The sequence below is a fragment of the Odontesthes bonariensis genome, chromosome 7 (assembly GCF_027942865.1).
Source record: "Odontesthes bonariensis isolate fOdoBon6 chromosome 7, fOdoBon6.hap1, whole genome shotgun sequence".
In the NCBI taxonomy this organism is placed as follows: Eukaryota; Metazoa; Chordata; class Actinopteri; order Atheriniformes; family Atherinopsidae; genus Odontesthes; species Odontesthes bonariensis.
The window spans coordinates 28,844,409-28,871,263 of record NC_134512.1 but is presented as its reverse complement, the minus strand read 5'-3'; the positions used below and the strand labels follow the sequence as shown (position 1 = coordinate 28,871,263).

General features: G+C 40.4%; 1 protein-coding gene across 3 annotated transcripts in view; it reads right to left on the bottom strand.

Moving 5' to 3' along the window:
- LOC142384311 (transcription factor SOX-6-like) overlaps positions 1–26,855 on the bottom strand; it is a 121,106-nt gene that overhangs the window by 11,986 nt on the left and 82,265 nt on the right. For 2 of the 3 annotated variants that reach the window (XM_075470463.1, XM_075470465.1), the window contains exons 8-12: positions 19,725–19,845; positions 18,586–18,665; positions 7,276–7,425; positions 4,762–4,939; positions 3,178–3,380 (exon numbers count right to left, since the gene is read on the bottom strand). In XM_075470463.1, the coding sequence (XP_075326578.1) occupies positions 3,178–3,380; positions 4,762–4,939; positions 7,276–7,425; positions 18,586–18,665; positions 19,725–19,845 (732 nt within the window). The remainder of the gene's footprint in view (positions 1–3,177; positions 3,381–4,761; positions 4,940–7,275; positions 7,426–18,585; positions 18,666–19,724; positions 19,846–26,855) is intronic. The other variant, XM_075470464.1, reaches the window with a different exon arrangement.

The following is a 26,855-nucleotide window of genomic DNA, read 5'->3' as shown; positions in this document are numbered from 1 at the left end:
CAGACAGTTATAGATTTTTTGTCACTATTTTCTCAATCTAAGAAGGTCCACGTTGATTTATGTCTTTGCAGGTACAGTAGCTGTTAGAGAACTTACTGTTGAGTATTATTTTCGTAACAATCAAAACGATGGCGAATGTATGTGCTTCATCAGACTTTTCATTCAATTTTATTGTCTCACAGTTGTTGTTTTAGGATTAAACCATCAGCACTTCAGTCAGATCGGCGGAAGGATACTTTACCCAGCAGTGAGCAGTGACTCAAGGCAACATTGATTTTCTTTTGGTAACAAAGTAAACAACTGTCTGACGTAGAAGGGATGCAGCGTGAAAAACCAAAATACAGCATTTGCTCAAACTGCTATGAAATTTGTGATGTTTGAGTTGTTTTAGATGGTGAAAATTCACTCCTCTTGGGAGTAGCTGTTGGCTCATCTTCTCCTGTCATAATTCCTCCGTGACTTTCCAAACTGAAAGTGCTCTGACAGCTGTTGATGAGAAGATAGCTACTCATAAGTAATAAAGACAATCCTACGTAAAAAAAATAAAATAAAAAAAAATCGGATAAAATACTGAATATTTGTTGTTTTTGACAAACATTAACTTAATCAGTTTACATTGTTAGGGCTACCAGGCGTTGATTTTAGTAAATGTATAGATATGTTATGTTGTAAATATAACATATCTATGATTTTAGTTTGTCATCACATGATATGTAAGCAGAGTAAGGTGCCAATCTTTTAGAATCCTGGTGTTTTCCTTTAGGTGGGCGAACAGAGTGTCTTGTGACTGTGTGCAGTCTTTTAAACACACATACAAACTCACACATATGTGTACACACCCACACAGTCATACACAGTGGCTATTTCAGTGAGCTTTGGCAGCCGCAGGCCAGCTGGAAGCAACGTAAGCGTAAGGTGATACTCAACAATGCCACTAACTGGCCAGGCCTCTCGTCTGTACACCAGCTATAATGACATTAACATGGCCAAGGCCAATGCAGAGCCAGGACACACAGACACACACGCACACACACACACACACACACACACACACACACACACAAAGGAACCCAGGATCACTTTCAGCTCTTAGGGAAATGTCTATGTAGTCAATGCTTGAAATGAACGCTGTGGGACAAAAATACACAAACACACAGTCAAATAAAGACAAACACACACACACACACAGTCAGACGTCACAGCAGCTCCCTTTGAGTCGAATCAGCGCAAGCAATAAATAGCTCAACATTAAACATTACACTTAGATATTATTTACAGCCCTTGCCTTATTCCCTCCAAAGAAGCAGAATGTGCTGCGCTGGAGCAATGTCGTAAAAGAGAAAGACTTGGGCGGAACCTCGAAGTTTCATAGGGGAGAAAATTTAATCGACTAATAGAAAACAACACACAAATCCAAGGTAAAGAAAAGGCGCTGGTCCTGTTGCCTCCCGAGGTGGAAGGGGTGAGTCACACTTTCAGTCTCCAGCAAGTTCCATCCATGAATTGTTTAAGACAGAGCAAAGCCTTTGAGCACTTCAGGAAAAGAACATAAGAAAAAAAAAGAAAACAAACCCACAGACAAAAAAACGTCTCTGTCCCGATGAAAAAATGATGCATTTACAGCTAAGAGAAAGAGTCTTTGAGCGCCTGTTGTTAGGTAACGAATAACAAACTGACAACAAACACAGAGGCCTGCTGACATCCTTAAACCGGAAACAATTACTTTGAGACTTTCCAAATGAGCTTTTTATTAGTAGGCATGCAGCTATAAACCAAATTACTGCATCGCTTTGGTTTTGTTCATATAAAATTGGAAAATATAGAGGCTTAGAATCATACAGGAATCTCCCTGAAAGACCCTCACCTTAATGCGTAATTATTTCAAAGTTAACTTAAAAAAAAAAAAAAAAAAAAAAAGCGCTTTTAAGCACAAACTTACCGAAAACCAGTGGTGGGATTTATTTATTTTTTTTTCCGCTGGACCCGCACTAGACAACTCACATTAAATCTTTATAAACAATTTATCAGCATAAGCTGTTATATCATTTATATTTATGAGTTTTTTCAGTGTTTACCAGTATAATGACTTCTAAAAAAGAATTAACTAGGGACTCAGAGGAAGCGCCGCAGCGATATATTTTGCCAGATTTGGATGTTTTCTTCATGAAGATGCAAGGCAAACAAGTCCAAAAAATTCAAAACAGTCTATCCTTGGAGTGCACCAATCATGACCTACTTGGGGTTGGTGGGTTCAAAGTCTCCACCCCTAAAAAATTCATGAGTTCCTCTCTTCCTCCCCTTCTCCTCATCCTTGGAAGCAACACGGGATCAATTGCGCAGGAGAGCCAGTTTAATCATGTTCCCTTTTTTGTATCTTTTTATCGAATGTCTGATCCTTAGAATCTGTGATTGGCTGGTCAAACTGATTGAAGATGTTTTGGAATAGGCATTTCCCTGTGGATATGAGATCTCTGCCCAAAGGCCCTGTCTCCATCAATCCAAAGGGAAGAGAGATGGGCAGGCAGGGGAAGAGGTAAGAGTGGAGAAGGAGGAGGCTTTTTCCCTGAGAAAGGCCCTTTAATCGGGCTAAGACCCTCAGGCTGGAATCCCCCCTCCCCCTCCAAGCCAAATGGAGAGCTGGACTCTATTATACACACATACATGGACACACACTAATGTTAACATCATCTCCTCTCCAAAAAAAAACACTTACTCAGTCAAGGCAGGCACAAACACACACACACACTAACAAGCCAAAGCCATCACTTGTCATTGGCCCAGCTGCTCCCTCTTCAAAGCTGTTGGCTTCTGGGTGGCCATGGAGATGAGAGGAGAAAGGAGAAGTTCTCAAGTGCTGCAAACCGAGCCAAATGACACCAAATATCATCCATGATTATTCCTCAGACTCAGGCGCTAGCTGAGGGGAAATCTTGAACACTCAGCCAAGGTAACACTGGAGAAAACGTCACACAGGAATGAGGAGTTTGCAGAACCACAGAGGCGTGTCGGTGTGTTGCTGTGCGTGTTACAGGACAAGAGATCCACTAAACCTTTGGTAAAACAAAGGTTTAGTGCTATTCATGTCAATTTAATGTATATCTAGATGAGAATTTTCCATCTAACGAGAGAAAATAGCTGGTGTGTATCATATACATCCACACGATCTGTCTTTCTCACCTTGTTGCCATTGTTGAGGCTCATGCCGCTGAGAGCAGACAATTTGGCCTCCAGACTGTGATGTCCCGCCTGCTGCTGCTGCTGATGATGGTGGAGCTGCTCTCTCTGGATTTGCTCTCTCATGCTCCTGGCCTCCTGGATGGCTTTCATAACTGCGTCCTGGTCCCCAAACAGCGCTGTGGAGTTGAGGCTGGACAGGATGTCTGCAGAGGGCAGAGAAGGAGATGAGAGGTCTTAAAGTGCAAGCCTGAAGCTCGACAGGACAAGCGACAATCCCAGTTCAGGTGTCATGCTGGGATTCAAATGGTGCTGAATTTTTAATTGTGCTGGGATGTGCACACACTATGTCTTTCATATCAGTTAAGCAAAACTTCGAGGAAATGTCTCAATTAGAGATGACAATATACTGTACTGTATCTTTTCAGGGTTTTCAACTTTTTCCTGATAATCTATACAGTCTTTACAAAACAAGTGCAAGGAAATGGGTTTTGGACTTGTGCCCTTTAATGATCATCTATAAGTAATGGCTCCCCTACAAAAATAATTCAATATCAAATCTGCATTGTCATTTTTTAAAAAGGTCTTCAAGCAGTCATCTTCTATAGTCCCTTGTGTCTCAATTCTGATTGCCACACCATATTTTAATTAGTTCGGTTTGAACACACCAGAGTATTTTGCATCACTTGTTGTCGAACCACTGCTCTGAACCTTCGAGAGTTCAGTTTGTGAGTGAATTTCCCACTAATCATAACCCAACAGAGATTTGACAACAAAGCCCGACAGGACCTCCTCCTCTTTGTTTATGTGCTGCGCTCAGACTTTTGAAGCCGATGCGCATTTGAAGAGTTAAAAAAAAAAAAAAAGGAAGAAAAGGAAGCAAAGTTTCCGTCACCCTCCTTGTTTAATTAACAGACGAGTAGGAAGCACTGTACGCTTGGGTGGCCGTTGAAATGAGCAAAAAATAACTTTTCAGGGAACACAAGCGCTGCGTCCTCAAAGCCACTCCAGAGGAGTTGGTGAAATTGTTTTCTGGGGGGATATAATGAGAGGCTTTAGATTGGCCTTAATCACAGATAGCAGAGGTAGGGGCATAAAAGGTCTAGCGCGGGCTGACAATAATGTGAGGAAGCTCTTAAAAACCAAATAACGTGTGCTTGGTTTCACTGTTTCCGCTGCCGGGGTTTTCATTGGGGCTAAATACAGGGCTTTGGACTCCTGTAAAACACAAACACTCACTCAGAATGCACACGCACGCATGTACACACAGGTCTCCTCACGGGGTTGAGGTGTCTGCAGTCTTTCAAGCGCATGCAAGGCTGTGTGTTTGTCTGTGGGTGGTGGAGAGGGAGGTGTTTGGGTGGGGGATGTTTTTGTTTTTCCGGTTTAAGGGAAGACAACATTTAACAGTGGAATGAGGACGTGTTTGCTCTGGGTGAACGTACAGTTTGTGTGTGAAGTCGCGTTAGTTCCCCTCCGATTTATTTCTTGACTTGGTGTTTGTCACTGAGCATGTCAGTAACTGTGATCCTGATGTACCTGATGTGCTGAGTTACTAGGCTGGTTATATGTATATATGTCACCTACCTAGAGATGTGTTCCGGCCCATGTTGGGGATGGGGCTGGGGATTCGGCCTTTGCCCATGCCGGTCGGGCTGGTCTTGTTTCCGGAGAACAGACTCTGTGTCGGGGACGTTGGGGAGCGAAGAGGCTCAGCTGTCTTCGGTCTGGCAGAGAGGTTCAATGGCTGTGCGGATCCTTCCTCCTGTTTACAAAACGACAGTTTGATGGGCATCTATAATTTCCAAAATAACAGTGTGACACTTTGATGTAAATCTATGGTAAAATGTTAACAGTATTCAGTTGTACTATTGTAATACAGTGTCAATCTTAAACCTGGGGGGGGGCTGAGACAGGTTACACCCTGGACGGGTCTTCAGATGAAATTTCATTTTCATACTTGCTACATGCAATTCATTTTTAGTTTTGATTTCACCAAGGGGATGACATGGTGGTGCAAGTGCCTAACAGCTGAGAAGCCAGTAGAGACTTGGTGTGCCTCCACAGGTTTTATGTGGGCTTTCTGCTCTACTCTGCCTCTTACACACTTGTTGCTGGGATAGACACCCGCTCCCTGCAACTCTTAATAGAATGAAGCAGGTATAGAGAATGCTTGGATATTTTCTTATGATTATGATTATTATTACTGCTACTGTAGTAGTGGTAGCCATAGCAGTAATATTGCAAAAGTGAGACACATGTAGTTGCATAGCAGTATTATTCTTTGATGCAAGATACAAACATGTACATTTGGAAATGGTTTACAAACTTTATTTTTTATCGATTTTGCATTGTATATTTGCAATAATGCAGCAATGGACAACACATTTATTTCGAAAAAAAATAAGAGAGGAAGAATCTGTGAAATTTAATTGTATATTGCTGATCAATCTGCTACCCGTAAAAAAAAAACAAAAAATTGTGAGCAATCGTGAGCAGGGCTTTCACTTTGTCTTTGAAGTTCGACCATGTATGGAAACTTATATCATCTGTAACACGTTTGACTTTAGAAAGTATTGCCTGTACCTCCGGCAGATTATAGGCTGTATAAACAGAAACATCAGACAATTTGAAAAAGATTGCCTTGTGATCCAGCAGAGGGCAATCTAGTATCAGTGACCTCCTAGTAAAATAAGCTAATGCTATGTTTGCTGTGAAAATGGAAGAAACTAGCTCGCAAAGAGGACAATAACGGCACAAAATTATTCTATCAAGGGTTTGGAAGTATTATTAGATTTTACACTGTAAATGGTATAGTAACAAACAACGATGAGATTTTTTGTCAACTTTATACAAAGTAGCTGTCTTACATAGACAACAAACCTGTGGAGTCTAGTCTAGGCTAGCTAGTCAGTGTCAAGTGTTCAAGGTTGTTTGACTTGAGGACTTGAACACTTGACACTTAAAGTTCAGAGTTGAATTTGAATTAGTTCAAACTTGATTTTCTGAAAAAGTGACGGCCATGTTCATGAGGTATTTGTAAGAATTTTTTTTAATTTATTTTCAATGTCACTAAAAAGTTGAAACACAGCTGATGGTTTTCAATAATCATCTCTTGAAGCACTTTTACTACTATTAGTGATGCTTCCACTGTGATCTGTTAACTTTCAGATTTTTGTCACTGAATGATTTCCACTGACTGAAATACAGTTGGAATGCACCTTCTTATCTAAACAATGACACTTTTGTTGGTGTGATTCCTCCGTCAGAAAGTGCAAGTAATCGTGAAGCTCCACATAAGGAATCTTTGAAAAAGTAATGCTAAAAAGTAAACTCTTGCACATCAACAATGTCTGATTGCAGCTTCAATGTTGGCAGCAAACACAAAATGAAAGTGGTCCTAATTTGGATCTGCGCTTCAGCTAAAGATGTGTTGAAACTAAAGAGTTTAGGATGAGCTTAGGATGAGAGGGAGGGGCAGTTAGGCTGCGGGTGGCAAATGGGGGAAATGTGTGCAAAGGTTAGCAGAGGGTGGGGTGCTTGGAGGGCACAGCACTACTGTTTGAGTGCGGTGAGCTCTGACGCCCGTCTATTGTGCAGCTGTGCCCCATACACACACGTGGTTTCCATTACTGCCTCGTTGTTGAGTAAAGATGAGGCGTACGCTCTCTCCAGTGAAGGGGCCTGGGCTCCTGCCAAACAGCAGCCAGCGCCAGTGTCAGTGTGTGTGTGCATCTGTGTGTGACTTTTAAATAAGCTGTTACTAATTGACGGTGAAGAGTACAGGGCCATGCGCAGAGGGTTGTTTCAACAACTTCCAAATTTCCAGCCTCTCACTTTTACTTGCACTGATCATCATTTCTGAGTGTTTTCCCATCACACAAGTTGTGAACTCACTCTTTCCTTTGTGTTTTAGTTTGCCTGTTAGACATGTTCAGACACTGATTTCCCTCAGACATTGTGTCTTAGGACTATTGACTACTACTTGTTACATGAGCTCATCTCCTTACCTGTCCACCTGGCTCTAGTGTACTTTTTTCTTTATCAGCTCATCCCCTCTGAACATACACCATTTAACAACATTCACAGCAATTCACTGACCTTAATCTGGGTGACAGGACTGGATGCTCGTTTCTCGCTCTTAAGGTTGGAGGGCGAAAGAGGACCAGAGGAGTTGGGAGCTTGTGGGAGGGGAGCCATCTTGGCTCCTGGTGAGATCTGCATGCTTGCCAGATGTGCGGCATACAGCTGCTGCAAAAAAAGGAAGAAACCAGCAAAACCGACAGGCTATTAACATCGCTCGCCAGAAGCTAGTCAGTGGCTTTCCTCTTTCATCCACTCTGCTCTCTTCTTCTTCCTCACACACACACACCCATGATCCTGTTGTTTTTTTTTCCTTTTTTTGTATCTTCTCCCTTTACTCTCTGCATCTTCTGTGGTTCTGTCGGGTGTGTGTCTGAGCCAAAGGCACATAGTGCACACATATGTGGAAACAAATGCGTGTGCACACATACCTACATCTGACAGGAGCACCTCACACAAGTGGGAGATTTGTTTTAGGGATTTATCAGAGACATTTTCCAGTAAAATTATTTTTTAGTTTAGATGATATACTATCCACCACTGACACTTATTATTTTAACAGATGCTGGGAGCAGCTCCGGCATCCATTACCATGTAGAAATAAAGCTAGACAATAAATGCATAAACTTTTGAATGCTTTATGTAAATCCTGATTACCAAAATTGGAAACTTACTGTACTAGTGTGTCTTCACAAATATGTAAGGCATACTGAGCAGAATATTTAACATAATGACTCATACCAAAGTAATCCCTCTCAGTCATGTTGTATGACCCAGTAGAAGAGTGTGTTAGTGTATTTATCTCGGCCTCATGTTTATTTTACTCGTTTCTTCTTATTTTGCTTTGTTGAGATGATATTTCTAGTTGGCAACTTTTAAGTAAATGATGTGAAGATAACAGCCAATGACAGTGAGGGTTTGCAGACTTTAAATCATTGTTGTAATCTATTAAGTCTCAATAACACACAGCATAGAACATGGACTTGAACACATCTAATCTGCTCACACAGCAACTTTCCATGGGGCTACAAGGAAGCCTTTTTATTTGTGCTTTACAAACATAAACAACACTGTGAAACAATCACGTTTCATTTCTGGGATCTATTGCTTTGGTCTGTGATTGACAAGCGTTGTCAATCACAGGCCTTCACTTCCTGTAACACAGCTGTCTTTATGCTGCGTTCAATAGCAACTGAGGACTCAATCAAAGAAAACCTCACAAGTAGGATTTTCTGGATGGTAACTCATGTAAGGTTACATAATAATGCAGCTTGTGAAATAAACACAAAGGCTTTTTTGCTTGTCTTGATCTAGAGGTTGAAAATGATGTAATTTCAGATTCCGACTTCCCACTTGCAATGTGCATCCGATGCAGCATTTCTTTGCTGAGAAGGGAAAGAAGGACCAAGTTTGGAATGCAGTGTTTACAATCAGTTTACAATCAGTAACGGCTCTGAGTTGTTTATTAATAATGAACCTTTTATATGAAGTGCTGGTTTTCATTAAGAACAACATGAAATGAATCAAGCAGCATGGCTGTTTTTGTTATACTGAATGTTTGACCTTAGGTGTGTGCTTTCTGAGAAGCAAAGGTGTAACTTTGAACAGTGTGAGTCAGATACAATAAAACCTGATCAGAATCAGAAACAAAGCTGTGTGACTCTCAAAAATACTTGAGAGTGATCTGGTCACTATGGTCAGTCCTGTCATATGACAGTTCTTCAATGACATTAAACCGGAATAGAAGGCAGTCATATTTAAGCAGATGTAATAATGCTGTAATCACATCTTGGAGCATGTGGTCCAGCTAAACAAAATTTGAAATTGAATATAAAAAATAGACAAATAAAGGACTTCGACAGTATGAGAAAGAAAGAAAGAAAGGTATGAGTTTCCATCCAAAGTACTTAGCAAAAATCAAAGAGTCAAATACTTAGCCCAGATTCCAGGCTACTCTAAATCAAAGCTAGCTGGCCAGACAAACCGCTGCCTGAAACCACTGTCAACCCCTGTCTGAATGCATTGGAGTGTGAGTGCTGGATTATCAAAGGGCCTGTCCTCAGGAAAACCACCCAGACGTGGCTGGCCCTCATAAAATTCCCTTTTCTCTTTCTTTTCTGCTTTTCTCTCAGTTTTTGTTACTCTCACCTCATCCATACTCTCCCCTTCCCGCTAAATGCCTGTCTTTGTTTCACCCTGCTCTCCTTTGATCTCCCCCTGACTCTTTCCACTTGTCGTCTGTCTCTTAGTTTTGTTCCAGAAATTATTCTTCATATCTCTCCCCCCATCACCATCTCTGTTTCTTTCTCTCTCTCTCTGTGTTTTTACTCTCTGCCCCCTTAGCCCAAAGTGGCCCCCGGTGTTGTGAGATCTGATTTCCCCGTAGTCAAAACTGCGAGGCCTCCTGAGAACTGAGATCCAAAAGCAAAGAAAGCGCCGTGGAGAAAAAGAGTTAGAGAGAGGGATAGAGAGTTTTTTGCACTGTAGACACACGAGACCACCGTCGCTTCACCACCAAAGCGCCAGGCTCAGCAGTCGGGGCCAAAGAAATTGGCTGGCCCTCTTTCCACTTCTCTCTGAGCGATATTAAACACAAACAGAAGGGGCCTCGCCGCTGAAACAAAGCCCTGATGTCATGCTGCTTATTTTGTTTGGAAGGTACCGTGAGCGTTCGGGCCAACCCCTGGCGATATGAGACCCCTGTCAGAATGACTGGCGGTGAGGCCTCTCGTGTCAATCAAGCCGACCGCAGAGTTACTTCTGGTGATGCCTGATATTCTTACAGCTGTAAAGGGAGGAGGGGCTTGTGCCGACACATGGGTCTTCGAGGTACAACACGCAGTCAGGATCTCACACCCCTGTCTGCACAAATGCAGACACTCGGGGTATTTTCTGCAAACACACCCGCTTCTATTGTGCTTGTAGCAGCGATTCTGTCAACAATAAGAGCAAAGAACTATCGAACAAACAACAGATTGATGATAAAGGCTTTTATCTTATTTCTTCTCAGTTTCTTCAAGCGATTGATTGTTGACTGGCTAATGTGCAGCATAAACAAGCCAAACTGGAGCTCTTGCCGTGCAATCAAACCTCAAGGGAAGACAATGAAGCTATTTCCTAAATTACGAATTGACAAAGCAGGGCTTAGACTGCACCTCAGCTGTCCAAACTATCTGACTAGTCTTTGCATGTTGGTGCTAAATCACTAAATTGTGTCGTTTTGGTCAACATTGGTCGTAATACTAAAGAAAGCAGCGAGAAGGTCATGTTGCTCTGGTCCGCTACATTTGCAGTTGGTCAGCAGCCTTCTTCATGGTAAGCCCACTCTTACCCATTAGGGCTGAGTGCAGAATTCGTTTCGCTGACCTCTTTTAGTGTCAAGCTGCTATCAATCTCAAGAGTACACAAAACAAATGAGGTTTTGTCTTTTTCAGCAGGTTTCTGAGGGGAGGAGAAGGGTATAATGGATCAACTGTCACTGACCTGGACAGGACAGAGGGCAGAGGATAGATATTGCTGTATACAAAAGAGACATACAGAGACAGAGTACATTAAGACAATCCTTATGCAACTTCTTGTAACCTTTTATACAACAGATGTTTTTTTTCTCCAAGTCAACCTCAAACACTGTCCTCATTGTTTGATAACAATAAAGGCTTAATAATCCTATGCAGGTAATGGGGTAGAAATGTACCTCACCTTTGTCTCCACGCTTCAGACACTGAAACAGAAATGGGCTGAACACAGAGACAGTGAGAGATGTCATATGATTTCAACAAGAATGTCTGCTAAGCAACTGTATTTCCCTCGCATTAGCTGCTCACAAAGGGGTCCTTTCTTCTGCAGAAATCCACTGTTTGTGAAGGGGTCTACTTCCAGGCTCTGGAAACAATTGGCCAGATCGAGTTCCCACGCCAATAGCACAGCATTTGTGCTATCAAAATTGTTGTTTCAGGTCATAATGGGTCAAGCACAGCAATGCAGCTTTTGCCAAATATCTCAGTTATGCTGCTTTTGATTCGATTTGGTTTTCTTAAGTTGATAGAGGTGTAAAACTACTTTCTTAACTCTTACTGTCTTTTCCAACAAAATGAAGAAATGGTAAACCTTCTCTGGAGCCAGCTGTCTGACGGCCAAAAGGCTCAACTTTGAAACATCTGGAGGAATCTGACAACATCTGCCTATCCTGTACTAAGCACTGGTCAGGCATTAAAGTGGTATGATACCAATTAGTGATACTTGACGACAGTATGTACATAAGCAGAGGGCATCGCTGATGTGGAACTTACATGGTGTTACTGTCTATTTACAGTGCTTTTGATAGGATAAGCCGCAGTTTCACTTCAGTGAAGTTAGGGTCTTTGCGTGAGGTGCAACTAAAACCAACAACTAAGAACACAAAGCAACAAGACCTCAGGCTTTAATGTAAAGACAATACCAAGGACTTAACAGTGGAATCCTGTTTAAATCCCCAAATCTGACTCACCTAAGAGTACTAAACTGAAATAGTAAAGCAAAAGCATTCATTATTGATAGCAAAAGAATATTAACTTATCAATCTATGCAAATATGTATAGTTTGCCATAAGTTTTCCTTGTTCTATAGAACAAGCCAGTACATAGTCAGTCAAGCTAAGGCATCACTTGACTTGGATTCTTTTATTCACTTGGTGGCTTGGCAACATGTTGATAAAGCACCTCTCCTTGTCCCAGTATACAAGCATGGGAGGGACTGATTTATTAACTGAAGTTTGTGGGACTCTGCTACAATAGGTGGCGATATGTTACAATCGGTCTTTTTTCTGACTGATCTGAGGACAAAAGAATTGACAATTTAGCTTTGCAGGAGGACAAAATTTTTTTTATTTGCAAATGAGACACATCTCTTGTGGTTATTCTCTGCTTTTACCAGTTCCTTCTTCTTCTGTATGCCAGCATCTTCTGTTACTTCAGGATCATGTGCTGAGTGCCTAGGCCGGTGTGAGTCAGACCAACTGAACATGTACATGTACAATTTTTCTTCCAGCTGCATTATCTATGTGCGTTACTCTGACTTAAAACTCTATTTAATATGAATTCAGTAATGTTAAAGCTGCAGTCGGCAGGTTTTCAAAATTCCGAGTCTAAAGTCGGAAAATTCGAACTGATACAACTTTCAGGTCCCTCCCCCAACCTCTAACAAGCTCCGAATCGCCCCCCAAGCCCCTCCCCCTCTGTGGACGAGGTTGTGCACGTGAGTTCACACCAGTGTGAGCGCACACAAGCTGGGGCAGACTCACGCTCAGCAGCGTGTGCACAAGCTGTGATTGACAGGTAGGATTCCTCCACCCTAACTTGATTGGTTAAAAACAGCCGGGAGCGCTCGATTTTTGCAAGCATGATTACAGGCTTCAGAGGGAGCTACAGATTTCGTTATTTTTCCTAAACAGCCTATTTAATATTCTACTTCCAGAATCCCATGACAGTTCAAGCTAATATGACTAAAAAAAAGTTGCCGACCGCAGCTTTAACATGTATTTTATTTCTAATCTTTAGTAAGACTAAAGCGATATTTGAATTTTTTTTTTTTATCATGCAAGGTAGACGTACTGAATTGTATAGTATAAATAATTTTTATACCATGTCTTCTTTTACCATGTCTCCACTAAGGTCAGCAACATGTAAACAACATGCAACACTCTCATCTGCATTTATTCAGTAAATGCAAAATACCTTATTTGCATATATAAAACGCAGGATTCAATTAAAGGCCAGGCCTGGAAAGTGCAACTTTATTCTACTTTTATCTGATTAATTCAATGAAATAACTGTGCTGTTTTCAACATTTTGTTCATTTTGATTTAGCTTTCTTCAAAGTGGCTGTTTGATTCTAGTGGCTCTTCGTTTTGAACCACTTCAGACCAGTTCAATAGGCTGTTGTTGCACATGCATCCACATCTTTAACAGCAAAAGCCCTGCTAAGGACAGGAGAGTTGTTCTCCAATTAAATTCAGAAAGGATCTTAATTTGATTTGGTTTAAGAAGTATTAGGGCGGCAACACCCATTCCGCCACTCAGACATCCCACCATTCTGACATGTAAACATCCCGCCATGCAAACATTCCGCCATTCCAACAACCAAACTTCCCACCATTCCGACATGCAAACGTCCCACCATTCCGACATGTGTACAGATACAGTCTCTAAAAGCGTAATTAAAGCCTCTCGCCCTCTCTCTGCCTGTTATTCTTCAAACCTTGTGATGTTTGAATGATATTGAATTGATACTGAATGATGATTTAAGGGTCAACAGTCAGAGGAGAGGATCAGGTGGATGTGGGCTTATTTCGGATTTAAAAAATAAAAAATAAAAGATGATGGCACTCAGGATCCATCCATCAGGGCTGTGTTGTTACTATTTCACTATAAATCTGGTGTGTGCGTGTAACAACTGTCATGTAGGTGTGTCGGATACCGTCAGATCTTGACAATGTCATGAATGCGTGGTCATTTTCAAAATGCACTCCAAAAGCAAATTAATGATATTCAAATAGTTTATTACACAAAAAGGAGCAACAAACACTGTTCACTTATTGATTTAAAACTAATAAAAAAAAATAATGATACATTTTGGGTAGCCTAATATATGAAATTGGTTTTATTTGCAGTACCGGGACGTCCGACACAGGTGAGCTGTCATTGATGTCTCTAATTGCAATTATTAATGTTGCATATGATGCTAGCGCGCAAAAGACGCATGTGGAGGGCTCAGTGACAGGTCACAGATACTGTATTTCTGCTTAATTTAACATGTTTCAGACTCTCGCCCGATTTATGTCTGTATTTTGATATTTGAAATTTCAGGGGATTTTGATAATAATTTATTATCGTTGGTTTGCGAGGTTGTGGAGATCCTATTAAAAAAAAAAAAAAAAAGGCTTTTAATAGGCTATTAAAGGAATTATCGGAATGGAGGGATGTTTATAAAACAATAAAACATACCACCATTCTGACAACAGGAGGAAAAAAGTGTCGGAATGACGGGACATTTGATAGAAAATTAAGTGTCACCATTCCGACAATTGGAGGCCCATATCTGAATGGTGGGATGTCGGAATGGCGGCATGTAACCGAAGTATTAAGTGTGTAGGAACAGCTTGTCGAGCTAATAATTCATTAGCATGTTTGCTACTTCATTAATTCAACTTTCTGGCGCACAGAACAGTCTCTCCCCCAAAATCCACTGCTTCAGGTGAACTTTTTCAACATACTCAAGGGAAATTACAGCGGCCAAAATAAACCAGCAGAGCTTTGCACATGTACATGATATTCACATAATAAAGAATGGACACACAGGTATAGTACGTGTATAGTAGGTGTTTTCTGAGGGATTGAAAAATGTTATTGTTGAAAATGACATTAATTGACAAGCAGAGGTGATACATCACACAATGGGGGTTACATGCCTTACAAGTTAGGTAGGCTGTGCTTTAGACAACTGTGGGGAACTGGTTGTAAAATGAGATGCATCAGGGTCCATCAGATTCAGCAGCTGCAAGAACTTAATTTCTTAAGGGAAAAAGTTGTCTCTCAAATAGAGAAGCAGCTCACATAGAGCAAAAATCTATGTAGTGCACATAAACTGCAAACACATCCAGTCCACAGACGTATAAAAGTTTTTCCTGGGTCCATCCAATCTGCATTCTGCCGAATTTGCTGTAACATAGTTCAAAAGGTGCTGCTGGCATTTTTCACGATGAAGAAAAATAAATCTCATCGTGATTGCTTTAGGCATCAGCATTGTTGTTTAAACAATGTCCAAATATGTGCTGAAAGCCAACACCTCCATCTCGCTAAAAAACCCTGAAATGATCGCTTTTTCTTTCTTAAACACTTCCCCACGCTCCTTTTTCTCAGTCTCCTCAGTTTCTGCTGACGCCTTGATGAGAAACTTCCTCTTTCTTTCAGGTTCCTCGCTGCCTCTCATTCTCCATCTATGTCTCAGGCAGTGTTTAAATGTGAATGAGTTTGCATCTCTGACATCACTTCTCCTCTTACCTCTTGCTCACCGTATGGCTCTTTTGATCATTTCAAAGCCAGGAGCGGAGACAGGAGGCTCCAAGCCTCTCAGCTAAGTGAGGCGCTTTACTAAGTCAATAGCGGCTAATGAGGGTTTTGATAAGTGAGAACCACAATACAACTTGAATAAACTGAGAAAAGGATTCTTCTAACATCTAAAAGCCATGCCTTGGTAATAACTGACATGATGAAGCAACATTGTTTGCAAGTGAAAAAGCTTTTGAGAGCTTTTGTCTTTTCAGCTGATTGTAGGTACAGCAGGAAGGGTGACATGGTTGTGAACCACCAAACCGCCTTCAGGGAGTTGAGATTTCATTTCTCTTTCTCTATTTTCCTTTTCACTATTTTTTTTTCCACTTTTCAAACTTGTTCTATGATAACCATTATGGATAAGTGCTATTTTCAAACCACAGGTGTCAAGCAGCAATAAAATATTTGATGAATTGCCTGGGCCAGGTGTTGTGCTGTTGGGGCGGAATTCCTCTGTGATTCATCATAACAGCTTTTGTTTGACACAGGCAGCAGATAAGCGGACTAGCATGTTCGCGTCAACTGAGTTTCATCTATAACCAGTGATTCATGTTGTACTATTTAAAAAAAGTTACAGTAACCCAATTAAAATTCAGAGGAAGTAGAAAGCAAGCCAGTAGCCGGAGCCAATTAATGCATGCTGGGTCTGCTCCAGCTTCTATTTGTATTTTCCACTCCTCTTATTTTTGATGAACATATTGCATAACATGCTGCAAACTAGTACAGCTTAGAATATTCGCTAGTTGTATAAAAATACAAGATCAAGCTTTACAAATCAAGAATGTACCTGCAGGTATTCCTTTCTTTTTCAGAATATTCTTGAACTTTGATCTACTGACTGCAGCATTTAACTTCCTTCATGATATTTATGCCTTCTCATGTTAAATGCAAAGTTCTTCCCTTTTTATTGCAGCTCTTGCCATGGGCTCTTCCCATGAAAAGTCAATCAGACATTCAACGAGTTTCACAATAGCCTTGGCCTCTTGATCCCATGCAAATTATTAAAGGTTTCACATTTTAGTTATGGATTAAAACACTACACTTCAAAACAAAACAGTTTGCTCTTTGAGTATGCAATAGACAGGGGCCATTACCAATTCTTTCACTGTGGAAAATCTTATTTCATTTTCAATGTTGTGCGAATATGCGTTCAATTAAGTGTTCGAATGAACAAATGTTCATCAGTGAAAATTTCTGTGAATTTTGAGCTGACAAGGCTGTTTTTAACTGACAAATGTGAAGGGTTCATGACACCGAAGGACGAAAAATTGGAACGTGAATGGTGCCGTTCATGGGTCAGCAGCTCATGTTGACAGTGCAGAGGTGTGGATAAAAGCTAATCGAGTTTATGCGGTTCGTCTGAACTGGTCAACAGAACCACAAGGTGGAGCCACTTCCTTTTTTTCTTGAGTTAAAGTTCAGAATTGTACAAAATACTTGTGTTTTAACCTAGTGTTCACGTAGGCCGCCGTCTCTGTTTTCAGCGTAATTGTTCACACACTCGCATGTGAGCTATGCCTGTTACTGAATGACTCTAGGGTGCGCACCAGTGAACCCAGACTGTACAGAACTTCGGGATTAGCAGGATGTGAACAATTGAGGACCGTGGAGACAATAATGGAGATTAGTATTTGGTTTATGTTCAAATGAGGGCAGGAAAAAGTCAGAGCCATGGCATTGTAGATGCCATTTAATGCCACTAAATCAACAAAGTTGGACATGCGTGCAAATTTGGCCTACACTGCCTTTACCTCTGTGACCTCCATCTAGCATCTTGTGTAGGTGTAGCAGTAATTTCAGTGGACATACGTAACCAAGGCTCCAAACAAATGCAGGTTACACAAGGGAGCCATCATAATTAAAAGGGTGTATATTCCCAGCCTTAGCATCTCCCAGTATATATATATACGTCATATACGTCAAGCAAATGTGGAGCTGTAGAGATCTGGTATTGTATGGTCGATGTTTAATATTTCTCAATAAAGTTCCAGTGTCGATAACCCTCCATCTCTGAGCCTATCGGCTTGGTTTCGGTAAGCTAGCTGCAAGTAGCTAGCTCTCCTCTTTTGAATTAGAGTATGATTGGTAAAATCTGTTATCTTTTTCAAATTATTATAAATGTAATTTGATAAGAGGCATACTATGATATATGTATTTAAACCCATGTAAAATGACAGTGGGGTCTTAAATGCATTTAAACTCAATTTTAAAACGTAGGCCATGTACAAAAAAAACTTAATGTCTTTTTAATCTTGGTGCCAATTTAAGTATCCTAATGTTTAGTGATAAAATAGATAAATACAGAGATATTCATGAATCCGCTCAGATGGCTGTGGTGCCCATGTTCCATTACTCCTTTGCACGCCATAGCACTATAAATCATATAAGGAGAATAATTCAGAAGGGCTTATGAAGAAGTAAAGCAAAGTCAGAAACTAACACAAACTATTTCATTTGGGGACTGTGAAGTTTAGAATTTCAAATGGGGACTGTCTCCTTTTAATATGTGTGAACTGAACTTTGAACAAATTCTTGTCAAGTTTGAAGTTGTGCAACACTCCCCCTGAGGGAGAGGTTAAAAGGGCAGGAGTTTAATTTGGTTCCATATCTCATAGTGTTTTCTATATACGTATTCACTTCTGTACAGTTGTTTTGGTTGCTTACACCTCAGGATTAGAGCCATAATACGCTCAGTTTGTCTTTTTTCCTGCTGCTTTTCTTGAGCTATCATGAGCTATTGAAGAGTGGCTTCTTTTGTTTGCCTTTGTTGGTCAACATGGGGACTAACTTTGACATTTGACTATGTGTCTTCTACTACTTTAGAGAAATCCCTCTTACTGGGCTTGTTTAGGAGTTGTGTTTTTTGTCAGAAAATTTTAATTGCAAACTACACTTTGTATTTTGACAAATACATTTTTTTAAGTCGAGCATTTTCGCAGGGCAAAGACTTTTGACTTGAGGAGTGCATCCAGATTGAACTGAGACACATCTGACACACCCAGCAACCTCCACTCCCTTGCTTGTAACCACTTCATTGTCAATTGCTGTTTTTGGCTTCATTTCAGGCATGTGGTCCTTTTGTTTTGGAAGGATATTACTCACTATTTTTGTGCAATTCTACTTTAAAGGTTATTTCATCCAGTAAAAGAAAATAAATATTTTATGCTTTAAAAAAAAAAAGGTGCATTAACCACACACTAAAGTTTGGGTTCAATGAAAAGTCAAGGGGTTTTCCTCTTACCTGGAGTTGTAACGGGCTGAGTCCCGACGCCGCTGCAGCTGCCATTGTTGATGGAATGAACTGCATTGGGTAATTCTCACCTGGTGAACAACCAAAACATACATATTATAGAGAGAGGTGAGGGCAGAGTTCAGCACAAGAACAAACCTGCTCTTTACTTTCAACCAAATTCTCTCTCTTTTCTCTTGTCTCCTTCCCCGTTCCCGCTCATGTTTTTATTCATGCCATATGGAACATGGAGGGTCACGAACGTTTTATTCAAAGGTTAATGCCAATTGCTCACTGCCAGTACACACAAGTGCTTGAGATCAGGCTCAGCAGAGCCTGCTCAATAGGATGCACTCACGAACCACGAACACAAGCACCGTGTATAACCCCCACTGTTTGTCTTTAAAAGGCTTTTCATGTACAGGTCTCTGTTAAAAACAGATAGAAGTAAAAGAGACTGTACATAATGGCTTTTTAACTCCTATCTCTATTTGCTGCCTGGTGGTAGTGTATGCTCGTGCAGTACGTAGGACTAAGCATGGATCATTCTGTATGAAGTATAGACGGATCGGTGCTGCCTTGTGTGAGGCGAGGACCTGGTCGAAAGTATGGGAGGGAGGACGTATGAAGGACAAGGAGACATGAAGAAAGCAGGTGGTGCAGAAGATTCTGCAGGCAGAAGACCTTGCATCGTGTGCGTCTCTCTCTCCGTTGGCTTAACTTGGAGCCTGCTGGAGCAAAATTCTTGCAGACTTCTAAAATATGTAGCATGAGTGTCTTCTTTGAAGTGCATGCTTGGGATTGTGAGAGATTTGTTTGCCCACATCATATGTGAGCACTGTTAAGTTACTGCGTACCAGAATAAAATGCTTGAGAGCATCTGTGTGTGCGTGTGTGTGTGCGTGCGTGTGTGTGTGTGCGTGTCAGAATGTGTGAAATTTCATGTTGCAGATGTGCAGTGCAACTGACATGCTTTCAGCATGCCATGAAAGAGACATTCCAGTTCTCGCTGTGTCCAATGCATTGATCCTGACGTGAACAAGCAGGGCTTGTAAATCTATCCGCTCATTTCCAGAACATTCCTCACCTGACACACCTCATTAACTTAGACTGGGATCCCAGTGTTTGTGTGGGAGAGTGCGTAAGGATACCTGGCTTGTAGGACATGCTGGGTGGGAAGAGGAAGCCTTGCTGTGCAGCGGCGGCAGCAGCCAGAGACCGCTGGTCGTGTGGAAACACGGGGATCATCAGAGGAGGCATGTGACCCTGGACCTGAAAGACAGACAGAGACCGAGTGAGAGATGGAAGGGAAATGGCACCAGGTAACATAAAACACCTTGATGAGCATATAACATAAAAAACATGCATAACATGTGAACGGAAACTAAGAACATTCTCTCAAATACTTTTACTATTTAGGTTTTTAGGTTCTATTCGCCACTATGCCTCAGATGGAAATATTGCACTTTCTACTTCATCAATTTATATGACAGCTTTAGTTACCTCTTACTTTTAAGAGAAACAATTATAATACAATAAAGAATTGAGGAATGAAGCTATGATTTTCAAACTTGGCAATAAAACTGATTCTGATTTGAATAAATGTTCAATTAATCAAATATTTGCTTTGTGTGCTGCTTACAGACTCATGCTTCAGTACTGATAATCCAGAAATATCATACACTGTGATATATCAGGGAAAAAACAACTTGAACTTTTTACTTGGAATTAATAAAGTCTTTTTATGAAGGACTTCTACTTGAAGATATATATATTTACTTTCTATTTACTTTTTGATAGTTATCTTAATACTTTAAATACCTATCTCTGCATTACAAACACACACAGCTTATACACAATACCCTACCAACCACAAAGTTCAGTGTATAAAAAGGAAGAAGGTTAAAGGGAGGAAAACAACAGGAGGAAAAATGGAAAATGGCACTGAAAATAATAGGAGGAGAGAGAGGGAGCTACCCAGAAAAGATTAAAAAGATGGTGACGCAAAGGAAAGAGAGAATAAAAGAATAAAATAATTGGAAAACTAAGAGTAAAAAGCAAAAACGCAGAAAGGTGAGAGCAGAGAAAGGATGTGGGACAACAAAGGAACATTTTCAGCAAGAAAGAGAAAAAGGAGCTACAAAGAATATGGACAACAATTGAAATAACATTCAAGGGCAGATGGTCAAGGTTTAAAATGGAAATATTCAAAGATTAGAAATCAAACAGCAAATAAAGACGTACATTCTTGAGAGACAGGTGGAAAAATGAAAAACAAAATGCCTTTAAAACAACAGAGAGGCTGACGGTGTCCTTTCATCTCAGCTTGAAAGACTCTCACAACCGGTGGGTTTGACTGAGTTAAGATACTGGGGGCTCAAACTGAAGACAGCATATCAAAGATGACCCTGGGGGAATCTATTAGCGCACACTGTGCTAAACACCAGTCTGCACTTTTTCTACCATCTCTCCTTCTTTCTCTTTTCATTCATTTCTGCATGTTTTGTAAAATGATGTATTTTGTCTTCATGCCTGCTTTTTTTCCCTCCTTTTTTCTTTCGTCTCATTTATGGAGTTTCTGCCTGAAACTTGAGTAGAAGTTGTAGATTTTCAAACATGCTGAAAGCAAAGCCTTAAAGTAATGAAATGCTCATTAGGGCTGCCTCAGTTCAGTTCAGGGCTGAGTAGCACTTATATTTTCATTAAATGCATAAGAAAGAAAAATGTTGGAACTCTATTTGAATCATTTGAACTTCCATCATTCATATGTTTGTTTTTGTATGTTAATACAAAAAAAACAACAGAAAAACAAGTTTGTAAGTTTAAAAAAAAAAAGGAAAACATTTTTTCGATTCTATGGCTTTATTTATCAGGACAGGAATTCGATTTTTTTTTTGGTCCTTAAGAGGCCAAAAAACTAGGTGAATACAATCTCAGATGAACAACAACACATCAGCTTGTGCAAAAAAAAAAAATCAAACATAGAACCTTTAGGAAAAATTCTGAACAAATAGATGGTTTGGAAGGGTTGCCACGAGAAAGCATCTTCTCTCTAAAGAGAACGTGGCAGCATAGATTAGGTTTGAAAATCTACATCTCAAGTCTTCTGGAACAATATCCTTTGGGCAGATAGGACCAAAGTTAATATGTCTGACTGTGATGTAGAGCGCCGTGTTTGGGGGGGAAAACCAAACACAGCATTTCAGAACACCAAACACCTCATGCCAACAGTGAAGTTAATGGTGGAGGGCTGATGATTTGGGCTTGTTTTGCAGCCACAGGACCTGAGCACCTTGATATCAATAAGTCGACCATGAACTCCTCTGTATACCAAAGTATCCAGGCCATCTGTCTGATGGTTGAAGCTTGAGTCCTGCCACAGGGAATTAACAGGTGCACAGCAGCAATGTGATGAAGTGGCTGAGTCAAAGTCCAAATCTCAACCTGATTGAAATGCTATTGCGACGCCATAACAGAGTTGTACATAAATGAAAACTCGGAAACCTCAATGAACCAAAGCAACGCTGTACGATAGAGTGGGCCATAATCATTCCACAACAATGTGAGAGACTGATAACATCATAAAGAAAACTATTATTTCAAGTTATTGCTGTTAAAGATGGTTCCACCAATTATTGAATCATGTGGTGTTCTTCGTTTTTCACACACTGCTTCTGCATTTTTGGCTTAGTTTTTAAATGAATGATGAGACGGAGTAATCTGTAATTTGTTGTTGTTTATATAAGGTTGTATTTTTCACAGCTGTACATTTTGGATTGTGATGAGACGGTGTTACCATAAAATGTGCACCAAAAGGTTGTTTTTGCAAACAGGTTATTGCAACTCATGATTATGTAATTTTATTTATAGGCCTCTAAAAGTAATTAAAGACGTAAGCATCAGTCTTTTTTTTTTATATACCACTCATACATCAAAGAAGTACATTAAACAAGTATGATATCTTTAACAATGCATTATGTTGTTGTGGCCCATAATGGTTTGAAATCACAATTTGAAATCACAAGTCAGTTGACAAATTTTTTGTTGCCGACACACAAATTCTCTGAGCCATTGCTAGAGCAATGGATCACCCCACTCAACCGAGGAAATATTAGGAAATAAAAAAAGTCCACTTTTTGGGAATACAGACTACAGGTTTTCCTTCCAAGAAGAACCTGCATGGTTCAATTCCATGTTCTATTTCTTCATGCTAAAGTGTTTTTAGGCTATTTGCACTGTTGTGTCCACTGGCTTAGTAAGGTCTGGCCAAATGACTGCTATATAGCTTTAGGAAACAAAAACACTTGGTTAGGTTTAGGAAATATACACTCATCCCGACATTACCTGGAAAACAAAAATAAAAGGTAATTTCTGCTCTGCTCTGAAGGAATTCATCTCTGACCTTTTCACAGAATGTGTGGTTTTGTCTCTATGGCCTCGGGTGGGACCACGCAGGTTGCCAGCCAGGTAACGAAGGAGCAAAGCATCTTAACATGCTAAAGTCAGTGAGAGTCTCTCACTGAGAGAGAAGCTTCTCTGTGCTACTGGCAAATAATTCCAACCCCTAATGCAAAGTCACGTTAATTTCAGGTATTTCTGTGAGATGAGGCATTTTTTACCCTCAAGTGAGCTCTCTTGATTCTTGATTAGAGCAAAGAATGAAGTTAGGTTGGGTAACAGAACAATAGAGTCCACATGTAGAGACGGTCAGGCTGGATGGCTCAACGAAACATTAGATTTTAACACCTGAGACTGCTCATCTAAAACATTCTATCATGTTAAAGACATGTTTATTTTAAAGTCAGTCCACAAATCTTTCCACAAATTTAAAATTGCCTGAATCTTATTATGTGGTAACCATAGTGACCGCATGTAATAAGATACAGTACTCTCCTGTGGGTTGTTTAAAAAGCTGATGTCAAGAGCAGCGTTGCTGGATTTCTGACCTGTCGCTCTTCAGCCTTTTCCTTCTCTTTCTTCACTTCGTGTTTCACATTGTGTTGATTTTTTTTTTGACAAGTCAGGTATCATCCTCTCACATCCTCCTCTTTGTTTTAAAAATTTGGCTTAATCCATCTATTAGTTTGAGACAATTTAAACATCTTAGCTCTTTAATTAGCTCTCCAGTCTTTGCTCTGTCTCTATCCAGGTCTTGTTCCTGTATCTACTTCTTCTTCGTCTAACCTAGCCCCTTTTACCATTTTACATCATCTCTGTCGCTTTGTTTTTGTCGGTCTCAGTCTTCTGCCTTTTATCATCTTTCATGACTTAAGACACCGATGAAGTTGTCAGAGGCAACACACAAATGCTCTTTCCAAGCTTCTTTCTATTTCTGTTCTCTGTTTAATGTTTACAGTGCCCCCCTCCCCACACAGACACCCCGCACTGACCTCCTGGGACATATCATCATGACAGCTCAAACCTCTGCTATCAGCATGTAGTGAGATTCCACAAGGTTTCTGTTTTTGTGAGGCTTCTGAATTAGTTGAATGAGATGACTGTCCTCTGGGATGGTCATGGTGTGGGAGGGAGAGTTAAAGGGTCTGGAGTGGGGAGGTTTAAAGAGCATGACTAAGTAGATATACAGATAGATTAAGAGCACCGTACTTGACTTGTTTGTGTCTACCGAAGCATTGAAATGATTAATTGATCAATGTGAGGATCAACACAAAATGAATGGAGCACAATTTTGATATTTAATGAATTATGTAAAGCATGTAGATATCAAGAAATTATTATTTTTTTCTTTCTAAAAGCTAATTGAAAACGAAAGAATTTTGAAAAATGGAAAATCCAATAGTTTTGCCGAGGGGCAATACATTTAAATGACCAGTTTTAACATAGTTTTTATGTTTGCTTTACTCCTCATTCACATCATTGCGCTTTAAAAAGCCATCAGTGCATGTCCATCCACTGTCATTACCTTTATGTCCGTATTTTTTGAAGCAAAACATATGATCAAATTATGAACTATAAAGAGCTATTTCATGAATTCAAATTATTGGACTTTAAAGGTAGGTTGTTGTAATTAATGCAGTTTGCAAAAAGGCATTTATTGCTTATCTATGTCTAACCCTATCTTGTACATCTGTCATTGTGAGGACCAATCAGATATCTACTTTGAAAAGAAGAAAGCCAGGACATGGTTTTGATGTTAGGGTTAAGGTCCGAATGAGGTTGTTTGACTAATTATGTGCATCTATATTATCAACAGTTGGCTTGGTTTTTTTCGGCAGTACACGTGTTCATCGTCTGACCAGCTCTTCAGGTCACACTCCTAAAAAGCCTCAGCACACACAGACACACACAAACGTATACGTTCTGAGGCATTCCCATACACGCAAACACTCATACAGAGACGAGAGGTCCGACGTCTTGTGACATGAAGAAAAGAGAAGAAAGAGAGAAGAAAAACGAGTCTGTGTGTCCAAATGGCAAGAAAAAAAAGGAGAAGAAGAAGAAGAGGAGAGGAGTGGGGGGTGGAGGTTATAGAGTGGGACAAAATGCTCCCATTCATTGTATTCCTTTGGGAACACTGGGACAGACTGGGGCTGCTTCACCAGCACAAACACACAAAGATCTCCTTTTACCAAGGGGAGGGGGGATGGTGCTCGATGAATAGACGGGGGAAGGTGGTGCTGCTGGGGCCCCCTCTGCACGGCCCCTAAGAAAACACAAGGTCCCCTTCCTCTAACTGCCCACCAGACACATCAACATACACACCTGAGCAACAAGGAACATGTGTACACGCGCGGACAAACACACTCAGAATTAATGGTCCTCTTGTGTGAGGGCAGCAGGGTTAGGGGGCAATGAGTACGTATGTGGTGTGTCTTTATGTTGGTGGGATTGAGGAGAGAAGAGAAAGAAAAATATGGCGTTGTCTGGCAGCTATGCACACGTGGATTTGTTGTTTGCCTCTTGATTTTGTCCACTACTTTACTTGGAGTAACGCGATGCAATTTTACGCAGGTAGAGTTTTAATTCAATGAAAAGGAAAGAAAATAACAGCAGACATTTTTAATTCTGGTGATTTGTTCTGGGATTAAGATCAATTGATAAAAAGCGTTATAGTGCTCGATACACCTTATGACTGACAGGTGATCTCAAGAGGCAGAAGCATGGAAACATCACAGCTTCACGCCACACAAGTCACAAAAATATTAAGTTTTTGCCCTTGTCAGTAGCTATTGTCTCCTAAGCCTTAAACAATCTACGTTTGATGGTCTATGAGAATAGACCATCTCACTAAGTGAACTGCATGCAGGTTTCACTTTGCTGGCTAACTGTTGAGTCCTGTGACATCTCCCAGGGAAATAAAACACAGACACATACACAAAATGCCCGCTCGCATTATTCGAAAGTCAAACTGTGTCACAAAAAAACAACAAAGCACAATTCATGACCGCAATTCATGTGAATCCAGCCTTGAAGGGTCCAACTGATGAACAGTCTTCAGACCTGAGTTTGTGAGCCAGTGAGTAGTTGTACTCTGTTGGATGAAGCAGGCTCTTTGTTTTAAGGTTCACTACATAAACTACCATTCAACTCACCTCAGCAGAATTAGATTCTGAGCAAATCTGTTGCAAGAAAAAAACAACCCAGCAGATGAATATTTACTCACAATAGCTCTACACCTGAGGTATGATTTATAATTATAATTATAATTCCCGCAGATAAAGTCTACAGCTGCTCTGATGAGTTAGTTTGTAAATGTCATTGTGTGACTTGTTGATGCAGACCCAGTGTTAAAAACACTCAAGTAGACCAAAGTATGTCAGAAACTTGTGCTGCTGTTTTTATCAGAGTAGTCTGGTGGTAGCAAAACAGCTCCTGTCTGAAAGGACTGCCTGATGGCAATGACTGAGCTCTTTAATGGCTTTAATCACTATGTTATTTCATTGTACTATATCATTTCAAATGTATGCTATATTTAGAACATTTAAACCTCAGATCTTTCTCTTCTCTCCTGAGTTCCCAGTTCTCATAACTGACTTCTGAAGGAAAGTAAAAGAAATCCAGGCATCCTCCCACCAACAGAAGTTGATGATACCTGGATGATAGAGGCCTGATCAGAAAAGCTGAGGCACTGAAACTTTACCCTGTTGGAGGCGTGGAAATATGAGAGATGAGATTTTGTTTTTGGCTGGTATAGAATTTACCTAAAGGTATTAAGTAGGTTCACAGTATCAGCTCACTTTTGTTATCTCAGGGTCTTGCTACACCCGCAAAACACAATAAAGACACATTTCAAGTGAAAGACACACACTGGATTACTGTTT